Below are 18,023 nucleotides of genomic sequence, written 5' to 3'. Positions count from 1 at the left end.
TCTCTCTCTCTCTCTCTCTCTCTCTCTCTCTTTCTCTGTCTCTCTCTCCCTCTGTCTGTCTGTCTGTCTGTCTGTCTGTCTCTCTCTCTCTCTCTCCCCCTCTGTCTGTCTCTGTCTCTCTGTCTGTCTCTCTCTCTCTCTCCCCCCTCTGTCGGTCTCTGTCTCTCTCTCTGTCTCTCTCTGTCTCTCTCCTTACCCTTTTTTCTTTCTGTCTCTGTCCTTTTTTATCCATTTCTACCTCTATCACTACTTTTAAACTATTCTCTCATTCCTCTTTCTCTGTTTCCTGTCTCTCACTTTCCTTCCTCCTCTCTCTGTCTCCCTCTTTTCCCATCTCTGCCTCTGTCTATACATTTACTTTACCTTTTTTCCTTTCCCTGTCTCATTTTCTTTCCCTATCTACCTTGACTCTACTCTCTCTCCATTTCTCTGTGTCTCTGCTTTTGTCTTTCTCTGTCTCTATCTCTCTTGTGGCTCTGTTTTTCTCCCTCTCTGTTTCTATTTCCCCTCTCTCCCTCTCCCTTTCCCTCCACATCTCTCCTTTCTCTTCTATCTCTTTCTCTCCCTCTCCATCCCTCACTCCCTCCACCTCTTTATCCTCCTTTCTCTATTTTTCTTGTTTTTTTCCTTGCCCTTTATTTTTTTCTCTATCTGTCCTTTTTTATCCACATTTACCCTCTATCATTCCCTCTACTTCTCTCTTTCCTTTCTATCTCTATTTTTTATCTCTATATATATCCATTGGACAGTCAGTATAAATGAATAATGAGTTGATCCCAGAATTGATCAAAAGAAGAGAAGCCCGAAATATTTGCAAGTAAAAACAAAAGGCAAGAAGAAAACAAAACAACAAAGAAAAAGAGACTGAGCTAGATGAATACGAAGGGTCCTTCTAGTCCTTAACTGTGGTCATTTTTGTTGTTTAGTCATTTCTGTCATGTCCAACTCTTCATAACTCCACCTGGGGTTTTATTTTTCTTTTTTTTTTACTAATATTTTATTTTTAACTCAATTCTATGAAAAAACAATTTTAATCTTCATTTTCTTTAAGTTTGAGCCAAACTATCACCTTTCCACTCTTCTTCTTCTCCCCCCTCCCTGAGATGGCAAGCAGTCTGATATAGGATTTTAGGTGTTAAAGAGAGGGATTTTACAAAACATTGCATGGAAATGTGCAGGAACAGAGAGAACAGGAAGAAGGGGATGAAATGTTGGTGACAGAAGGGTTGGGGGGGGAGGCAAAGGTTCCTGTGAAGGGACTATTGAAACTTTTGGGAGTGGTTCTTGACTCTTTGAGGAGAGACAGCTCTTAGACCTTTCTATGGAATTTAGATGAAAATGATCCAAATCCTGAGAAAGTGTTTCCTGATTGAGATCTACTGTAATTCTGCATCTGTTCCTGATCCCTGAAAATCAATACCTGTGTGGTCTCTATGATACTAGCAGTTTACCTTGAGGATTAACCTGGAGGGTGACTGGATTGAGCCATCAATGTACCTCTCAACCTGATCAGCTAACAACCTAGAGACTTTGTTTTAATTATTTAGCCTAACATTAGCTAATAAAAGGAGAACATCTAGATAGAGAAAATTTCCAAGCTTGCCTCAGCTGTGGTGATAGTCAGGGATTCCTAAGACCCCCTTTCCTGATCCAATTTAATCATCATACATTTTAAATAAACCATCATAATAGATTAATAGCAGTAAGATTTGTTAGTAAAGGAAGATTTGATAAGTGGAGGTTATTCTGGATGAGATTATTTCCAGACTGAGTAAGGCAAAATTTCCCAGTCATCCATTTTTTATCTCTTTCCCAGGTTAGCTGTCTATGGCAGAAGAGGCAACCCTTGGAGGGCTAGGTTGAGCCAAGTCCTTCGTCAACATGGGGAGATATCCTGTTGGATCAGGTTATGCTAAACCCTGGTCACTTGTTACATTCATCATATAGGATCTCCCATTTTCCCTTTTAACAATGTAATGGTGTAAAACATTTTGGTCCTTTTGTGAAAGAGAACTCAAGCAAACAAAAATGAAGAAATAAAGTTAAATATATTATGTCTCTGTTGACATTCAGACTTCATCAGTTCTTTCTCAGGAGGTAGATGGTGTTTGTCATCATGAGTCCTGGGAGATTTTCTTGGATCACTGCATTGCTAGAAATAGCTAAGTCATTTATAAATGTTTGTCATAAAATATTGCTATTACTATGTACAAATGTTCTCCTGATTCTGCTCACTTCTCTTTGTATCAGTTCATATATCAGTAATGGGCAAACTATTCCCTGTGGGCCAGATCACTGATATAGGTGATAGATAGTTTCTGGGCTCTGTGATAGCGGCTAATTATTGGACCTATCTCTTTCCTGATTAAAGATTTGGTTTTTCTGACTACTCTTGTAGTTCTGTGTTTTTACCAAGTTAACAGAACTAAATCTCCCACATCTTCATTTTATTACTTCCCGTGTACCTTGCCTGGAATGCTCTCCCTCCTTATTGCTGCTTCTTAGAATTCCTGGTTTCCTTCAATATTTAACTCAAGTGCCACTATCTGAAGAAAGTTTTTTTCTGGCCTCACCCTCCTTAAACTGCATCCTTGTCTGTGCTCATGACTTCTCTTCGATCTATTTTTTTATGGATGTTGTATTTACAAATCCATCCTCTTTTAAAGGTGAGTACTTTGAGAAGAGGGATAGTGGTTTTGTTTTTCCTTTGTTTCTCTAGCATTTAGTATACCTGACACAGAGTAAACAATTAATAACTGTTTATTATTCCACTGATTGGAAATCACAAGCTATATCCTGGAGCTGTTACGAAAATTAAATGAGATAAAAGATGTTAAAACACTTTTTAAATCAAGAAGGCAAGTTGTTAATACTATTTTGATTAGAAACTTTCTGTAAAAGTTGGTACAATACTTCAGCAAGGCTGTTTTATGCCAAGGGTTGAATTTAGCATAGTGCTTAACCCATATCAGGTCTTAAGAAGAAGGCACAGTCCTCAAGGGTAATGGGTGTCTTTAGAGAAAGATTGAGTTCCATAGAGACTTTCAAGAGTTATCTGGAGTGGGGCCATTTCTGCAGTACTTTACCTGCAAATGCAGAAGCCAAATGCTTCATTTCCTGACAGTCACGGAAATGAAAGAAAAGGTCACTTTTTCATACATATTTTCTATGATTGTTGAAGAATCTTTCTGATAGCCCTGGAACATTTATTAGTCCACCTAAGTACCTCAGGAGTTGAAACAATGAAATTTCTAACACTGAAAGCTTATACCATACTAATTATTTGCCAACAATTAGGAAAGATGGATCTTCTGTGGGCAGAGCCAAGATGGCAGAGTAAAGCAGAGAGGCTCAAAATTGCCATGAGAATCTTCTCTAACCAATATTAAAATAATGGTTAATTTTTTATTTTAATTAATTAAAAATAATTAAAATTAAATAAATTAAAAACAAATAAAACAAATACAGGAGAGAAAGAAGCATTAAGGAGACAGAGTGAAACAACTTTCAAGAAAAGAAAAACCCAAAAGCTAGGCAGAAAACATTTGGGGAACTGGGGTGAGATGGAAGCATAGTCAGAAAAAGACTATAGCAAGAAGTGAAGAGCAAGCCAAGAGCAAACTAAACATCCCCACCCTATATTTGTTGTCCCAGATTCAGGATCTAAGTCCAAGCTAATGTCCAGACCCTGAGACCCTAGCTAGGCAAATAGAGATCCAATCAACCCACACCCCTTGACATTCTAAAGTAAACCTATGGGGAAATCCAGAATCCCAGCCTAAGGTAGTCTGTGCTGAAGTGGACTGATCTACATGGGCCCAGAGAGAAGCCAAGAGTCCCAGAATGGGATTGGGGTGAGGATATAGATAATGTGTGTGTGAATATATAGATATAGATATAGATATGAAATATGTATGCATGGTATGATATGTATCTATATAATAGGATATGTAAAAAATCAAGGGGTGAAAAAGAGGATTGCATGAGGAGAAAATGGAAGAGAGAGATAGAATGGGTAAATAATAAAAATAAAGAGGTGTGAAAAATCATGGAGAGGGGATGATAAGGGCACTGACAGGTAGTGCTTAAACTTTACTCTCATCATAACTAACTCAGAGAGGGGAAAACAAATATCCTCATTGGGGTATGGAATTTTATCTTACCCTATAGAGAAGTGGAAGGGGAATAAAACAAGGGAAGGGGAGGTTATTAGAGGGAGAGGGAGATAGGGCAGTGATAAAAAGCAAAATACTGATTAGGAGGAACAGATAAAGCAGAATCAAAAGGGGGAAACTATATGGAAAGCAATACATAGTAATCATAACTCTGAATGTGAATGGGATGAATACACCAATAAAATCGAAGTGGATAGCAGAGGAAACTAAAAACCCAAATCCTACTATATGTTGTTTATGAGAAACACATCTGAAGAAAAATGATACACACAGACTAAGGGTAAAAGGCTAGAGCAGAATTTATTATGTATCATCTAAAGTAAAAAAAAAGCAGAAGTAGTAATCATGATACCAGACAAAGCTAAGGTAAAAATTAATCTGATTAAAAGAAATAAGGAAGGAAATCACATCTTGCTAAAAGATACCATAAACAATGAAGTAATATCAGTACTAAACCTTTATAGCATCAAATGTTTTAACATCTAGATTTCTAAAGAAGAAACTAAAGGAGCTTAAGGAGGAAATAGATAGCAAAACCATACTAGTAGGGGACCTCAATCTTCCCCTATTGAAACTAATCAAACAGAAAAATAAATAAGAAAGAAGTAAGGGAAGTAAATTAAATGCTAGAAAAATTATTTAATAGGTATCTAGAGAAAACTGAACAGGGATAAAAAGGAATATACCTTCTTCTCAACAGTACATGGTACATATACAAAGACTGACCATGTACTAGGGCATAAAAACATAGCAAACAAATATAGAAAAGCAGAAATAATAAATGCAACTTTTTCAGATCATAATGCAATAGAAATATAATTAACAGGGGTCCATGGAAAGGAAAATTTAAAATTAATTGGAAAGTAAATATTCTAATTCCTCAAAACTGATGGGTCAAAAACAAATCATAGAAACATTTATGGACTACATTAAAGAGAATGGCAATGAGGAGATAAAATATCACAAGATATGGGAGAGAGCCGAAGCAAGTACTCAGGGGAAAATTTATATCTCTGAGTACTAATACCAACAAAATAGAGGGAGGAGATCAATGAATTGGGCTTGCAACTTAAAAAATTAGAAAAAGAACAACTGAAAAATCCCCAGATGAAAACTAAATTAGAAATCCTAGAAATTAAAGGAAAAATTAATAAAACTGAAAATAAAAAAAAAACTATTGATACTTAAAGATCTCCAGAAAATCAACTAAAAGACTAATGGAAATTAGTTAACAACTTTAGCAAAGTTGCAGGTTACAAGATAAACCCACATAAATCATCAACATTTCTATATATTTCTAAATAAAAATCAGCAGCAGGAGTTAAAAAGAGAAACTCGTTTAAAATCATTCTAGACAATATAAAATATTTAGGAATCTATCTGCCAAGACAAACAAAGGAATTATGTTAACACTGCTGGTAAAGTTGAAAAATGGTCTAATCATTTTGAAAGGCAATTTGGAACTATGTGCAAAGGGCTTTTAAAGTCTGCCTACCCTTTGATCCCAGTCATACCCTTGTTGGGTTTGTACCCCAAAGAGATAAGAATGAAAAAGACTTGTACAAAAAATATTTATAGCCATCCTCTTTGTGGTAGCAAAACATCGCAAAATGAGGAGGTGTCCATTGGTTGGGGAATGACTGAATAAATTGTTGTATATGATGGTGATGGAATATTATTGTGCTAAAAGGAATAATAAACTGGAGGAATTCCATGTGAACTGGAATACAGAGAGAAAGGAGCAGAACCAGGAGAACACTGTAAACAGAGACTGATACATTATGGCATAATCAAATGTAATAGACTTTTCTACTAGCAGCAATGCAGTGACACGGGACAATCCAGAGGGCATGCAATATTTTATAGCTCTTTGGGCATAATTCCAAATTGCCTTACAGAATGATTGGATCAAATCACAAATCCACAAGCAATATATTAGTTTCCCAATTTTACCACATCCCCTCCAACATTTTTATTTTCCTTTACTGCCATATTGGTCAGTCTGCTAGGTCTAAGTTGGTAACTCAGAGTTGTTTTAATTTGCATTTCTCTAATCAAGAGGGATTTAAAATACTTTTTCATGTGCTTATTGATAGTTTTGATTTCTCCATCTGAAAACTTCTTATTCATCATATCCTTCCACCATTTGACAATGGGGGTATGTTTGGCTTATTTCCTTATATATTTGGGAAACTAGACCTTTGTCAGAGAATTTTGTTATAAAAATTTTTCCTAGTTTGTTCCTTCCCTTCAAATTTTGACTGCATTGGTCTTATTTCTATAATATCTTCTTGGTTTAATATAATTTAATATAATCTAAATTATTTATTTTACATTTTGTAATGTTCTCTGTCTCTTGGCCTTAAATTCCTTCCTTTCCCATAGATTTTACAGGTATATTAGTCTATGTTCACCTAATTTATTTATGATTTCATGCTTTATATTTAAGTCATTTAGCCATTTTGAATTTATCTTTGTAAAGGGGGTAAGATGTTGATATAAATCTAATTTTTCCCATACTGTTTTCCAATTTTCCCAGAACTTTTTGTCAAATAGTGAGTTCTTTTCCCAAAAGCCAGGGTCTTTGGGTTTATCAAACACTAGTTGCTGAGGCCATTTAACCCCTTGTCTATTTCATTGATCCACCCTTCTGTCTCTTAGCCAATTCTATATTGTTTTGATGATCACTGCTCTATAGTACAGTTTAAGATCTAGTACTGCTAGGTCCCCATCCTTCACATTTTTTTTCATCATTTCCCTTGATATTCTTGATCTTTTGTTCTTCCATGTGAACTTTGTAATATTTTTTCCTAATTCTATAAAAAAGTTTCTTGGTAGTTTGATAGGTATGGCACTGAATAAGTAGATTAATTTGGGTAGGATTGTCATTTTATTATATTAGTTCATCATGCCTAGGAGCAATTAATGGTTTTCCAATTATTTAGGTCTAATTTTAATTGTGTGAAAAGTGTTTTGTAGTTGTGTTCATATAATTCCTGTGTTTGTCTTGGCAAATAGATTCCTAGATATTTCATATTATCTTGGGTGATTTTAAATGTGTAGCATAGAATTTAATGGGGTGCATCGGAACTCCCAAGAAGGTAGGGTCAGTTGAAGACTGTTGGAACCAGGACTATAAAAGTGGGAACCCCCCAAGCCAGAAGGTCAATTAGCTGGGTTTTGGGTAGCTGGGAGGAGAAGAGAGTGTGAGCTTGCCACCTCCGTGAACCAAGCATAATCAAACTCTGCTGTCCTTGCCTGCTGGTCCTGTGAACATCTTTGGATACCTGTCAAGACTGACTGACCCTGCCAGCAAACTGCTGTGTGAATTCAAAGACTCAATTTATAGAACTTGAGGCTTTATCATAGCTACCATCAACTATCATCTACAATTTTCCTTTTAGGGACCTTTAGTTATCTAGAAATAGGAAGAAAATTTAGTGGATATAGGGGAAAACAGAATTCAGTTTGGGGCTTAGACCCTGGCTGTATCAAGTATATCAATAGGCTTCAACTATTGATCAATAGTCATTTCCTATTCCCACTTCCCTTCCCCATTCCATCCCTTCCTGGAGATCTTCATTTTCATTAAAGACATTAATTAAGTCAGATAGCATTTGGATACTTCAACTAAATATATAAAGTGAGGTTAACAGTTGTTATATTACCTGAGGAGAAGAATCCCACCATTTGTCAACTGAACTTCTGTTGGAGCTGAAGGGGTTTAAAGGGAAGATTTGCCTGGCCATCTCAGTCTGTGAACTTCACGGACAAACGAGAGACATCTCTTTCATCTGGGAAACTCTTACCCCATATAATTCAAAGTCATAGGAGTTAATCAACAGAGTCCTTATAGAGAATCCATTGACTGAATCCTACTAAATAATTAGCAATCCTGATCTGAGGGGATTCCAACTACCTTTCTCTGCCACACCCATCCTCCACTGACTGACAGGATCTGCTTTTACAAATGGAATTTCTCTTTCTAATTCTTTCTGCTGAGCTTTGTTGGAAATATAGAGAAATGCTGATAATTTATGTGGGTTGATTTTATATAATGCAACTTTCCTAAAATTATTAATTATTTCTGTTGACTTTTTAGTTGATTTCCAGGATTCTCTAAATATATCATCATATCATATGCAAAGAGTAATAGTTTAATTTCCTCATTGCCTACTTTAATCCCATCAGTTTCTTTTTCTTCTCTAATTGCTACTCCTAGCATTTCTAATATGAAATTAAATAATAGTGGTGATAATGGGCATCCTTGTTTTTCTGGTGATCTTATTGGGAAGGTTTCTAACATATCCCCATTGAAGATGATACTTGCTGTTGGATTTAAATAAAAACTGTTTATTATTCTGAGGAATGGCCCTTCTATTTCTATGCTTTCTAGTGTTTCTAGTAATAGGAATAAGCATTGTATTTTGTCAAAGGCTTTTTCTGCATCTACTGAGATAATCCTGTGATTTCTGTTAGTTTGATTATTGATATAGTCAATTATGTGGATGGTTTTCCTAACATTAAACCATCATTGCATTCCTGGTATGAATCTCACCTGGTCATTGTGAATAATCCTTCCAATAACTTGCTGGAGTATTTTTGCTAGTGTTTTATTTAAGATTTTTGCATCTATGTTCATTAAGGAGATTTGTCTGTAGTTTTCTTTCTCTGTTTTTGGTCTGCCCGGCTTTGGAATCAGTACCACATTTGTGTCATAAAAAGAATTTGGTTAAGACTCCTTTACTTATTTTGTTAAATAGTTTGTGTAGTATTGAGATTAGTTGTTCTTTAAATGTTTGATAGTATTCATTTGTGAATCAATCTGGCCCTAGAGATTTTTTCTTAGGGGTTTCCTTGATGGCTCATTCAATTTCTTTTTCTGAGATGGGATTATTTAAGTATTCCATTTCCTCTTTTGTTAATATAGGCATAAATAACCTAGGCATAAAAAAATAAATTATTTTTGTAATTATTCACCCATTTCACCTAGATTGTCATATTTATTACCATATAATTGAACAAAATAGCTTTTAATAATTGCCTTAATTTTCTCTTCATTAGAGGTGAAATCATCCTTTTCATTTTTGATACTATTAATTTGGTCCTCTTCTTTCTTTTTTTTATTAGATTAACCATTACTTTAAGTATTTATTTTTTTCCAAAATACCTGCTCCTAGTCTTATTTATTAGTTCACTAGTTCTTTTACATGCATTTTATTAATTTGTCCTTTAATTTTTAGGATTTCCAATTTCATTTTTATCTGGGGATTTTTAATTTGTTGGTTTTCTAATTTTTTTAAGTTGCAAGTCCAATTCCTTGCTCTTTTCACTTTCTATTTTGTTGATATAGGCACTCAGGGGTATAAATTTTCCCCTTACTAAAGTTGTGGCTATATCCCATAGATTTTTATATGTTGTGTCCTCATTGTTATTCTCTTCAATGAAATCAGTAATTGTTTCTATGATTTGTTCTTTTACCTGCCAGTTTTGAAGATTTAAAATATTTAGTTTCCAATTAATTTTAAATTTACCTCTCCGTGAACCTTTATTAATTATAATTTTTATTGCATTATGATCTATTGCATTTATTGTTTCTGCTTTTCTGTGCTTGTTTGTAATGTTTTTATGCCCCATTTCATGGTTGATCTTTTAATATGTACTATGTGCTGCTGAAAAAAAGGTATATTATTTTTTAACCCTATTCAATTTTCTCCACATGTCAATTAACTCTAATTTATCTAACATTTTATTCACTTCCTTTACTTCTCTCTTATTTATTTTTTGGTTTGATTTATCTACTTCTGATAGGGGAAGGTTAGTAATTTTATTTCTTGATGCTCTACAAAAGACTGGAAGAGACAGAGAGAAAATTCTGACCTACACTGATGGAGGTGGCCCCTCAGCCTGTCATTCCCTATACAGTGAAATCATAGGCCCAGTCCCTAACTCACCTGAATTATATACAACTCAATGCTTGCAAAAAATGAGGCTGGTTCAAATTTTTATAAATTAAGCAGTTATAAGAAGATTCAGATATTTTCATTTCATATAATAACTGGGGTCTGAAAAAGTTATTTGTCATAAATCTGGGATCCTATGCTCCTATAAAATATGTCAAAAATGGCAGGCATTTTTCTGCCATAAACAATATTATGCTTAATATTTATTTGATTCATTTGGGAATGAAAAAAAATTTAAATGAGGATTCTTTTTAATAAAAGTCTTGCCTTTAAATGAATTTTTTTCAAAAATAAATGGTAAGTTCTAGTATTATTCTGTGGTAAACATTGTAACTAAATTTGTTTTAACTGCCTTTGTAACACTGACATCTTCCCTAGTGGGGCAAGGAAGATATTTATAATAACTGCATTATATATGAGTATTGCCAGTAACATTTAGAGAGAGAAAACCACTTTACTCATGCCTGAGGGACACCTCCCAAGTGTTAACTTCTGAATTTTATTTCTACATGGAATTTTTTTCAGTTGTTACAAAAATGAAAACACAAATATGAGAATGGATCAAACTGATGCCTCGTCATTTTTTCGATACTGTGAACATAATGCCCAATTTAGAGTCAGAGTACCTGGTTTCAAATTCTGATGTAGCTAGATACCATAGTGGATAGAGTACCAAAGCTGAAGTCTGAAGGACCTGGGTTCCTATCTGGCCTTAAACATTTCCTAGCTGTGTGACCCTGGACAAGTTGCTAAACCCTATTTGCCCTTCTGTCTTAGAGTTGTTACTAGTACACAAAGTAAGGATTTTTAAAAAATTAAAAAATTTTAGACATGGAATTCAGTATAGGCATAGGTAAAGGGATAAGAGTAAAAACATTACAGTCATACTTTCAGAGACACTGCAATTTTGGTTCCAGGCCATAGCAATAAGACAAATATTATAATAAAGGGAATCACATAAATTTTTTGGTTTCACAGTGGATATAAAAGTTATGTTTACTATGTTGTAGTCAATTAAGTAAGGAATCATATTATGTCTAAAAATATGTGTATCTTAAATTAAAATATGTTATGGCTAAAATATGTTAGCCATCATCTAAGCCAGTGATTCCCAAATCAATGGGGCAATGGAACAATGACAAGGAATTAGGGCTACTCCGAAAAGGTCAAGGTGAAAAGAACATAGAAATAGCACCAGAGTTTTCCTTACAGAACCCAAATAGAAATTATCCTATTACTACTGACATATTTGCTCACATATTCAGTTAAAATATGACAAGTTTCATAGGCAATGATTCAACGAAAAAAGAGAATACCCCATTTCCCAAGAAGCCATTGGGAATATGCAATTGCCTCTTGCCTCTGGAAAGCTTTCATCAATAAGTTTGCAGATGTGGTGTCCTAAAGCTTCATAAACACTGGTAATTCTTAAAATAAATTATTTTATGCTAATTCTCCCTCCATTTCTATGCTGAGGAAGAATGTTAAGGGGGAGGAGTTAGAAAATTAAAACTTCCCTTCTTGATGGACTTATGTAAGGTGGACACATTAAAAATCCCCTTCCCCAGTTTCTTAGGAATATTTAGTATTAAATAAAGAGAAAGATTCATCTGGTCTGTGATTTCACTGCTATAGTGAACTTTGTGGAAGAGAAATATTCTCATCCAATGCAGGTCTATCCTTTCTCTGTAATTTATAGTCTTAGAGTTAGCTCAAACACAGTAGTTAGGTAATCATAAAATTAGTATGTATCAGAGTCAGGATTTGAACCCAAGTCTGTCTGGTATCTGGAGAGGCCTCCCATTCTAAAGAGTGCACCCTTCACTGGCATTTATACTCTGTAGGCTATTTCTGGATCGGGCCAACTTTATTTGAACCAACCCTGAGGGATCTATGAATAGTGGCTTTGACAACTTTCAAGAAAGTGATCGTCTTGGATATCCAATTTTTCTAGAAAATGATCAAGTTTTCTAATTACCTTCATCTCACACCAGACATCACATGAAGCCTTGACTCCATCTTCCTTCCATAATTATTTTGTAATATATTTTTCTGGGGGTGCATCCTGTTTCTTGATTATAAATTGCATGATGTCAGGGACTTCAATTTGATTTTCATTTTGTACCCTCTCCCAGTCCTTAGTCTGAAGCTCTTCCAAGATTAGGTGCTTAATTTGCTTCATTATATTTAATGCTTTAAGGGCTAATAGATGACTCCTAAGGCAAACTCGATTCTCATTTTATCTTGGATATTACCTAAAATGGATTCTCAAGTTTTCATAACTGACAAACCAAGATAAATGTAGATCACTCAGAAGGTGGTAAAGAAGCAATGGGAAATAGAGAATATTTTATCAGTCAAAATAAAATTTTTCCTTTACATAATTTTAATAGCATAATTTCTGCTAAAAGTTTAAAAATAGACTAAAGGTGAGGATGTCAATGAAAATATATTTTACATATATACACATAAACACACAACATGCATAAATATATCTATATGTAAATAATTTTGTTTCAATTCAAAGGCATTATTTATTTTAATTTTGGTCCTAAACACTAGCTAACATTTAAAGTTTTAATGTATCCAACTTGTTTTAGCTCATTTGATCCTATGAGGATTGTTGTGAATAACTTTGGGAGGCAGGGGGTATTATTGTCCCCATTTAACAGATGAGGAAACTGAACCTGAATGGGATAGATGATTTGTCCAGGGTCAGACAGATGTCTAAGTAATGATTAAGTGTCTAAGCTATGATTTAACCATGGATTGCAATCTGTCTTTAGGGAGTTAAACAGACTTTCAAATGGACTACACAACTGCACACTTTGTAAAGAAATCATCAGGCCAATGCCTAAAACCTTTCTGTCCAGAAACACTTTCTAGGTTTCTAGACAAAGGATCCAGCTAAATGTGGCACAAATTACTGTTTGAAAAAAATATTTAGTATCATCTTTAGATCATATTTGCTACTGCCATTTTCACTAGTTTTCTTCAGAAATGTGAAGTTTTTAAGGAATCATTTAGTATCTCCTTGGGCCTATGAATTCATGTCAATTTAAACTCAACAAGCACATAACCATAATGTTATAGGTACTATGTTAGCTATCTGGTTAATTTTCATAGTTGAAAGCCATGAATTTCATACCATTTCCTATTGTCAAAGCAACTTACAAAACCTACAACTGATATTTTGCCTCCAATGCCCTATACAAAGCACATACCCTAATTTCAAAGCTTCTAAATATTTAAAATCCAATTAAGCACTGACTTTGCATCTCTGAAAAAGGGAAAACCCATAGCTCTTTATTTAAATTTACTTTAGATTTTTTAATAAAAGAATGGAATTTATCCACAAAAAAATTTCTAGCTCCTGATAACAGCTTTAAAAATCTTACCTCTGTGTTCAGCATGGATAAATGTTACAGAAATCAGCAAAACTAGGACTTTCATCTTTTGTAGACTATGTGAATTCATATTGATGTCATGAGTCTCATTACCTGTATGGAAAGTAATCTCAAAAAGTAATTGTCTTCTTTCCAATGAACTTTCCACTTAAGATAGGAGCAAATCAATTATTAATCTACATAGAAGCACATGGGAGTGGAAAACATCCTTGGACACTGGAGATAAAATCATATAAATGTAAATAGATATCCTAGAGGGCAATGGTGGGGAAAATCTAGAACATTTTAATCATTAACTTTGTCAAGCCAATGTGAACAAAAAAGAGAGTATCTTGCAGAGAATTACTCTGCCACCAGATTTCTTTTTTTTTTTTAAGGTTGACTTGATATGATAAGTGTAGACGATTCTGCCTAAAACCTTCATTAGATGTTAGAACCTGATTCAGGCTAGTCCCTGGTAGTTTAGACTTGATAATCGGGGTGGGGAGAATGAGATCTTTTTAGATCAATTGACAACAACTTCCAACCCAGAGATTATGTTTATTTACACCAGAAACTTCGCTAGGAAGTCTGTGTTAGAACCCAAGTGGCTTGGACCTTTCCAAATAATTTTAACAACTCCAAGTGCAATCAAAATTGAAGGGAAGGATCCGTGGTTCCATGTCACTCATGTCAAGCCAGCAAAAGACATGTCCCAACAACAACCACAAGACCCAGAAACTATACAACACAAAGATCAATTAGCACCAACTGACAATCAAGCAAGTCCTCAGAAAATCCAAAATCTATACATAAGACCATTGAGACAGAGCAGCAATTAGAACAACAATCAGAGCATGAGTCAGAATCAGAAGTAGACCAAGAGCCAGTAAAAAATCAGATTTTACACCCAAATGACTATCCCAATATCAATCACTTAGAAGAATCATCTGTAAATAATTATGACAATGGAAAAGAATCAATGAAAGAAGAAGACAGAACATTTGATTTGCAAGCAATACCAGATCTAGAAACTGATGACAACAAATGAATGAAAGCACAAAGACTTAATCATGAACTCTTTTTTTTGTTACCTATAATAATCATCTTTATTAAAATCACAAAAGGAAAGAAGAAGAGAAAATAATCATATATGATAGACATTTAAAAATTTGTTCCTGACCCAAGTCAGAAGGTGACAAGCGCTGGTGCATCAAACAACACAAGTAGAAGTTGACAAGTGCTGGTGCATCAAACAACACAAGTGCAAGTTGACAAGCGCTGGTGCATCAAACACAAGTGAGGCGTTGCTGACTTCGCAGATCTTCATGAGGACAGCAAACCTGAGAACTACAAAGATATCCATAACCAAATACATCAGTCGTAAGAAGGACATCAACACTGTGAAGAGGAACATCGGATCAGCGTTGTACATATGTATTTGGAAAGAGATAACTTACACCCAACAGAATTCTCACTGCACACAACACTAGATTCCATCCAAGCAGTACATGCTAATTGCAAAAGAATTCCGGTGGAGTAAGTATGTAACACATCATTACACGGATAAGTCACAAGACAACACATAAAACATTTTCCTGACTTCACATTTACATGTGAAACATAAACTTACACTTAAGAGAGAAGAACTTGTCTGCCTTAGCACAATTTTCCTCTTTGGTTCAGACACCGTTCTACTCAAATCACCTGACATGTCATGTAAATATGAAATTTTGCTTACTAACCATTAGCAATAAGTTTTACTAACACACAGGGACAGTTTAGTTAGTTTAGTAAGTTAGTACAGGGAAAGATTTTCCTAAAATTTTATTTGTAAATATCATACATAGCAAAGGTCTATGGTTTAACCAATAGACTTACAAAAATATAGGCTTACTTATTATTACTAACATTTCTAACATAGGCATAAGGGTACTAACCTATTCATACACTAACTTTAGCAAGAGAACTAGAATTTAGAAACTTATTTGCAAAAATATTTGCAAAACTTTTCTTAGTTAATATTTTATCTGATTAGTTCATAAAAGTAGATAGATGCATAGATAGGATTCATTACTTTGTTCTAGTTAGCAAAAATTAGCCTTAAGAATATTCATGAATGTTTAAATGTAATTTGTTTTCCTTTCTGTTCAAAAATTTTTTTTGCAAAACTGAAATCCCCATTCCTTTCCTATGCTTTTACCTTAACCCATCTTAATTTTAGCTTAGTTTAGTTGTAGCATAGTTTAGGAGATAGCAACCTTTTATTATTTTGCAAACTTAGTTAGGGATAAGAACTTAGTTAGAATTTAGCTTAATATAAGAGTGGTAATCCCTTAGACTTTAGTAATTATTAAAATGGTGCTAGTTGCATATTTTGAAAAGAAAAGGGGCATTTGTAGTACAGAGAGAGGGGCTCATGACAGTTTTACAATCTTTGGCTGAATTCTGAAATCAATTAGGAGTTTAGAATCTTGAAGGAAAGTTTCAGTTGGTTCGGGATCTCGTGGAGAGAGAGCCAGACCAGCTGAGCTGCTTCTTTGCCTATCTGAAGAATTGAAAATTTAGTCCAGCTTTGGAATATTTATTTAAGAATTGTTAGTTTAGATGAACCCTTTGTATCTCCATACCCTACCTCATTTCCTACCTTCCTTCCCTTACCTTAAATGTCTGTGGAGTGAATAAGGAGAGTAAATCAGAGAGTAGTTCAAATCTGTGAGGGGTTTAACTATAATTTGGCAGTATCTTATCTAGACAGGTTAGGTAGTCATAATCTTATTCCCTTTAGATTTCAAGAGCACCTTGAGAGCTGAGTTAAGGCAGGACCTTGCTCAAACCCCATCTCTGCCTCCCTTTCCCCACCTGAGGTGTCTTTAAACAACTGTTAGGGCTTCCTTAATCCACTTTCCTGAAAAATCAACCTGAGAAGACAATAAACCCTTTTGTGTTTCAACAGACCTGTTAGTTACTTTGTCAGTTAATTAGAAAAAAAAGGAAGAAGAGGGAAAGAACCAACATACTCTGGGCTTAAAGGGAAGCCGGGGTATCCATCTTGAAGGAAGGTGTAACTTCAAAACAAGTCCCTTCCTGTGAAATTAACTAAAGCCTGTAGTTAATTTCAAATTAGTCTATTTCCCTCAGTTAAGCCCTGCTGCTCTCTGCCGGTTTAGATTAATTCCTCCTCTCCCTGAAGATCTTTGATACCTTCAGGTCTAGACTCCCTGACTTTAGCTTCATATTATATCCTGAATCTCCCTATTTCATCCTATCTGTAACCCATATTATTTACCTAGCGAGTCCCTGACAACCAACAAGATATTCATCCATATCTGCTAAATTGTTATATTTGTTGCCATATAATTGGGTGAAATAGTTTTTAATGATTGCCTTAATTTCCACTTCATTAGAGGTGAGGTCTCCCTTTTCATCTTTGATACTGTCAACTTGGTTTTCTTCTTTCCTTTTTTTTTATTAGATTGACCAGTACTTTGTCTAATTTATCTGTTTTTTTTTCAAAATACCACCTTCTAGTCTTATTTATTAATTCAATAGTTCTTTTACTTTTGATTTATTAATTTCTCCCTTAATTTTTAGTATTCTAATTCAGTTTTCATCTGGGGATTTTTAATTTGCTCGCTTTCTAGTTTTTTGAGTTGCATGCCCAGTTCATTAATCTCTGCCCTCATTAATTTGTTAATATATGCACTCAAGGATATTAATTTCCCCCTGAGTACTGCCTTGGCTGCATCCCACAGAGTTTGGTAGGATGTCTCATCATTGTCATTCTCTTCAATGAAATTGTTGATTGTTTCTATGATTTCTTCTTTGACTAACTGGTTTTGGAGAATCATATTGTTTAATTTCCAATTGGTTTTGATTTGCCTGTCCAGGTACCCTTACTAATTATTATTTTCATTGCATTATGATTTGAGAATGTTACATTTATTATATCTGCTGTTTTGTATTTGTTTGCAATGTTTCTATGCCCTATTACATGGTCAATCTTTGTGAATGTACCATGTGCAGCTGAAAAGAAGCTGTATTTATTTTTGTCTCTATTCATTTTTCTCCACATATCAATTAAATCTAATTTTTCTAGGACTTCATTCCCCTCTCTTACTTCTTTCTTATTTATTTTTTGGTTTAATTTATCTAGATCTGAAAGAGGAATATTTAGATCTCCCACTAGTATGGTTTTACTATCTATTTCCTTCTTGAGCTCTACCAGTTTCTCCTTTATGAATTTGGATGCTGTACCACTTGGTGCATACATATTGAGCATTGTTATTTCCTCATTGTTTATACTGCCTTTAATCAGGATGTAATGACCTTCCCTGTCTTTTTTAATCATATCTATTTTTACTTTGGCTTTGTCAGAAATCATAATAGGCACACCTGCCTTCTTTTTCTCATTTGATGCCCAAAAGATTTTGCTCAAGCTCTTAACTTTAAACTTGTGTATGTCTACCCGCCTCATATGTGTTTCTTGTAGACAACAT

At 34.5% G+C, this 18,023-nt stretch overlaps 1 protein-coding gene across 1 annotated transcript in view; it reads right to left on the bottom strand.

The window, feature by feature from the left end:
* The window catches only part of GC (GC vitamin D binding protein), an 82,304-nt gene extending 68,689 nt beyond the window's left edge, over window positions 1-13,615 (bottom strand). The window contains exon 1 of the mRNA XM_044680310.1: window positions 13,537-13,615. Coding sequence (XP_044536245.1) covers window positions 13,537-13,615 — 79 coding nt within the window. The remainder of the gene's footprint in view (window positions 1-13,536) is intronic.
* Window positions 13,616-18,023: the final 4,408 nt, after the last annotated feature.

The sequence above is a fragment of the Gracilinanus agilis genome, chromosome 6, assembly GCF_016433145.1.
Source record: "Gracilinanus agilis isolate LMUSP501 chromosome 6, AgileGrace, whole genome shotgun sequence".
In the NCBI taxonomy this organism is placed as follows: Eukaryota; Metazoa; Chordata; class Mammalia; order Didelphimorphia; family Didelphidae; genus Gracilinanus; species Gracilinanus agilis.
The sequence above is the reverse complement of the archived record's forward strand: the minus strand, read 5'-3'. Positions and strand labels throughout refer to the sequence as shown.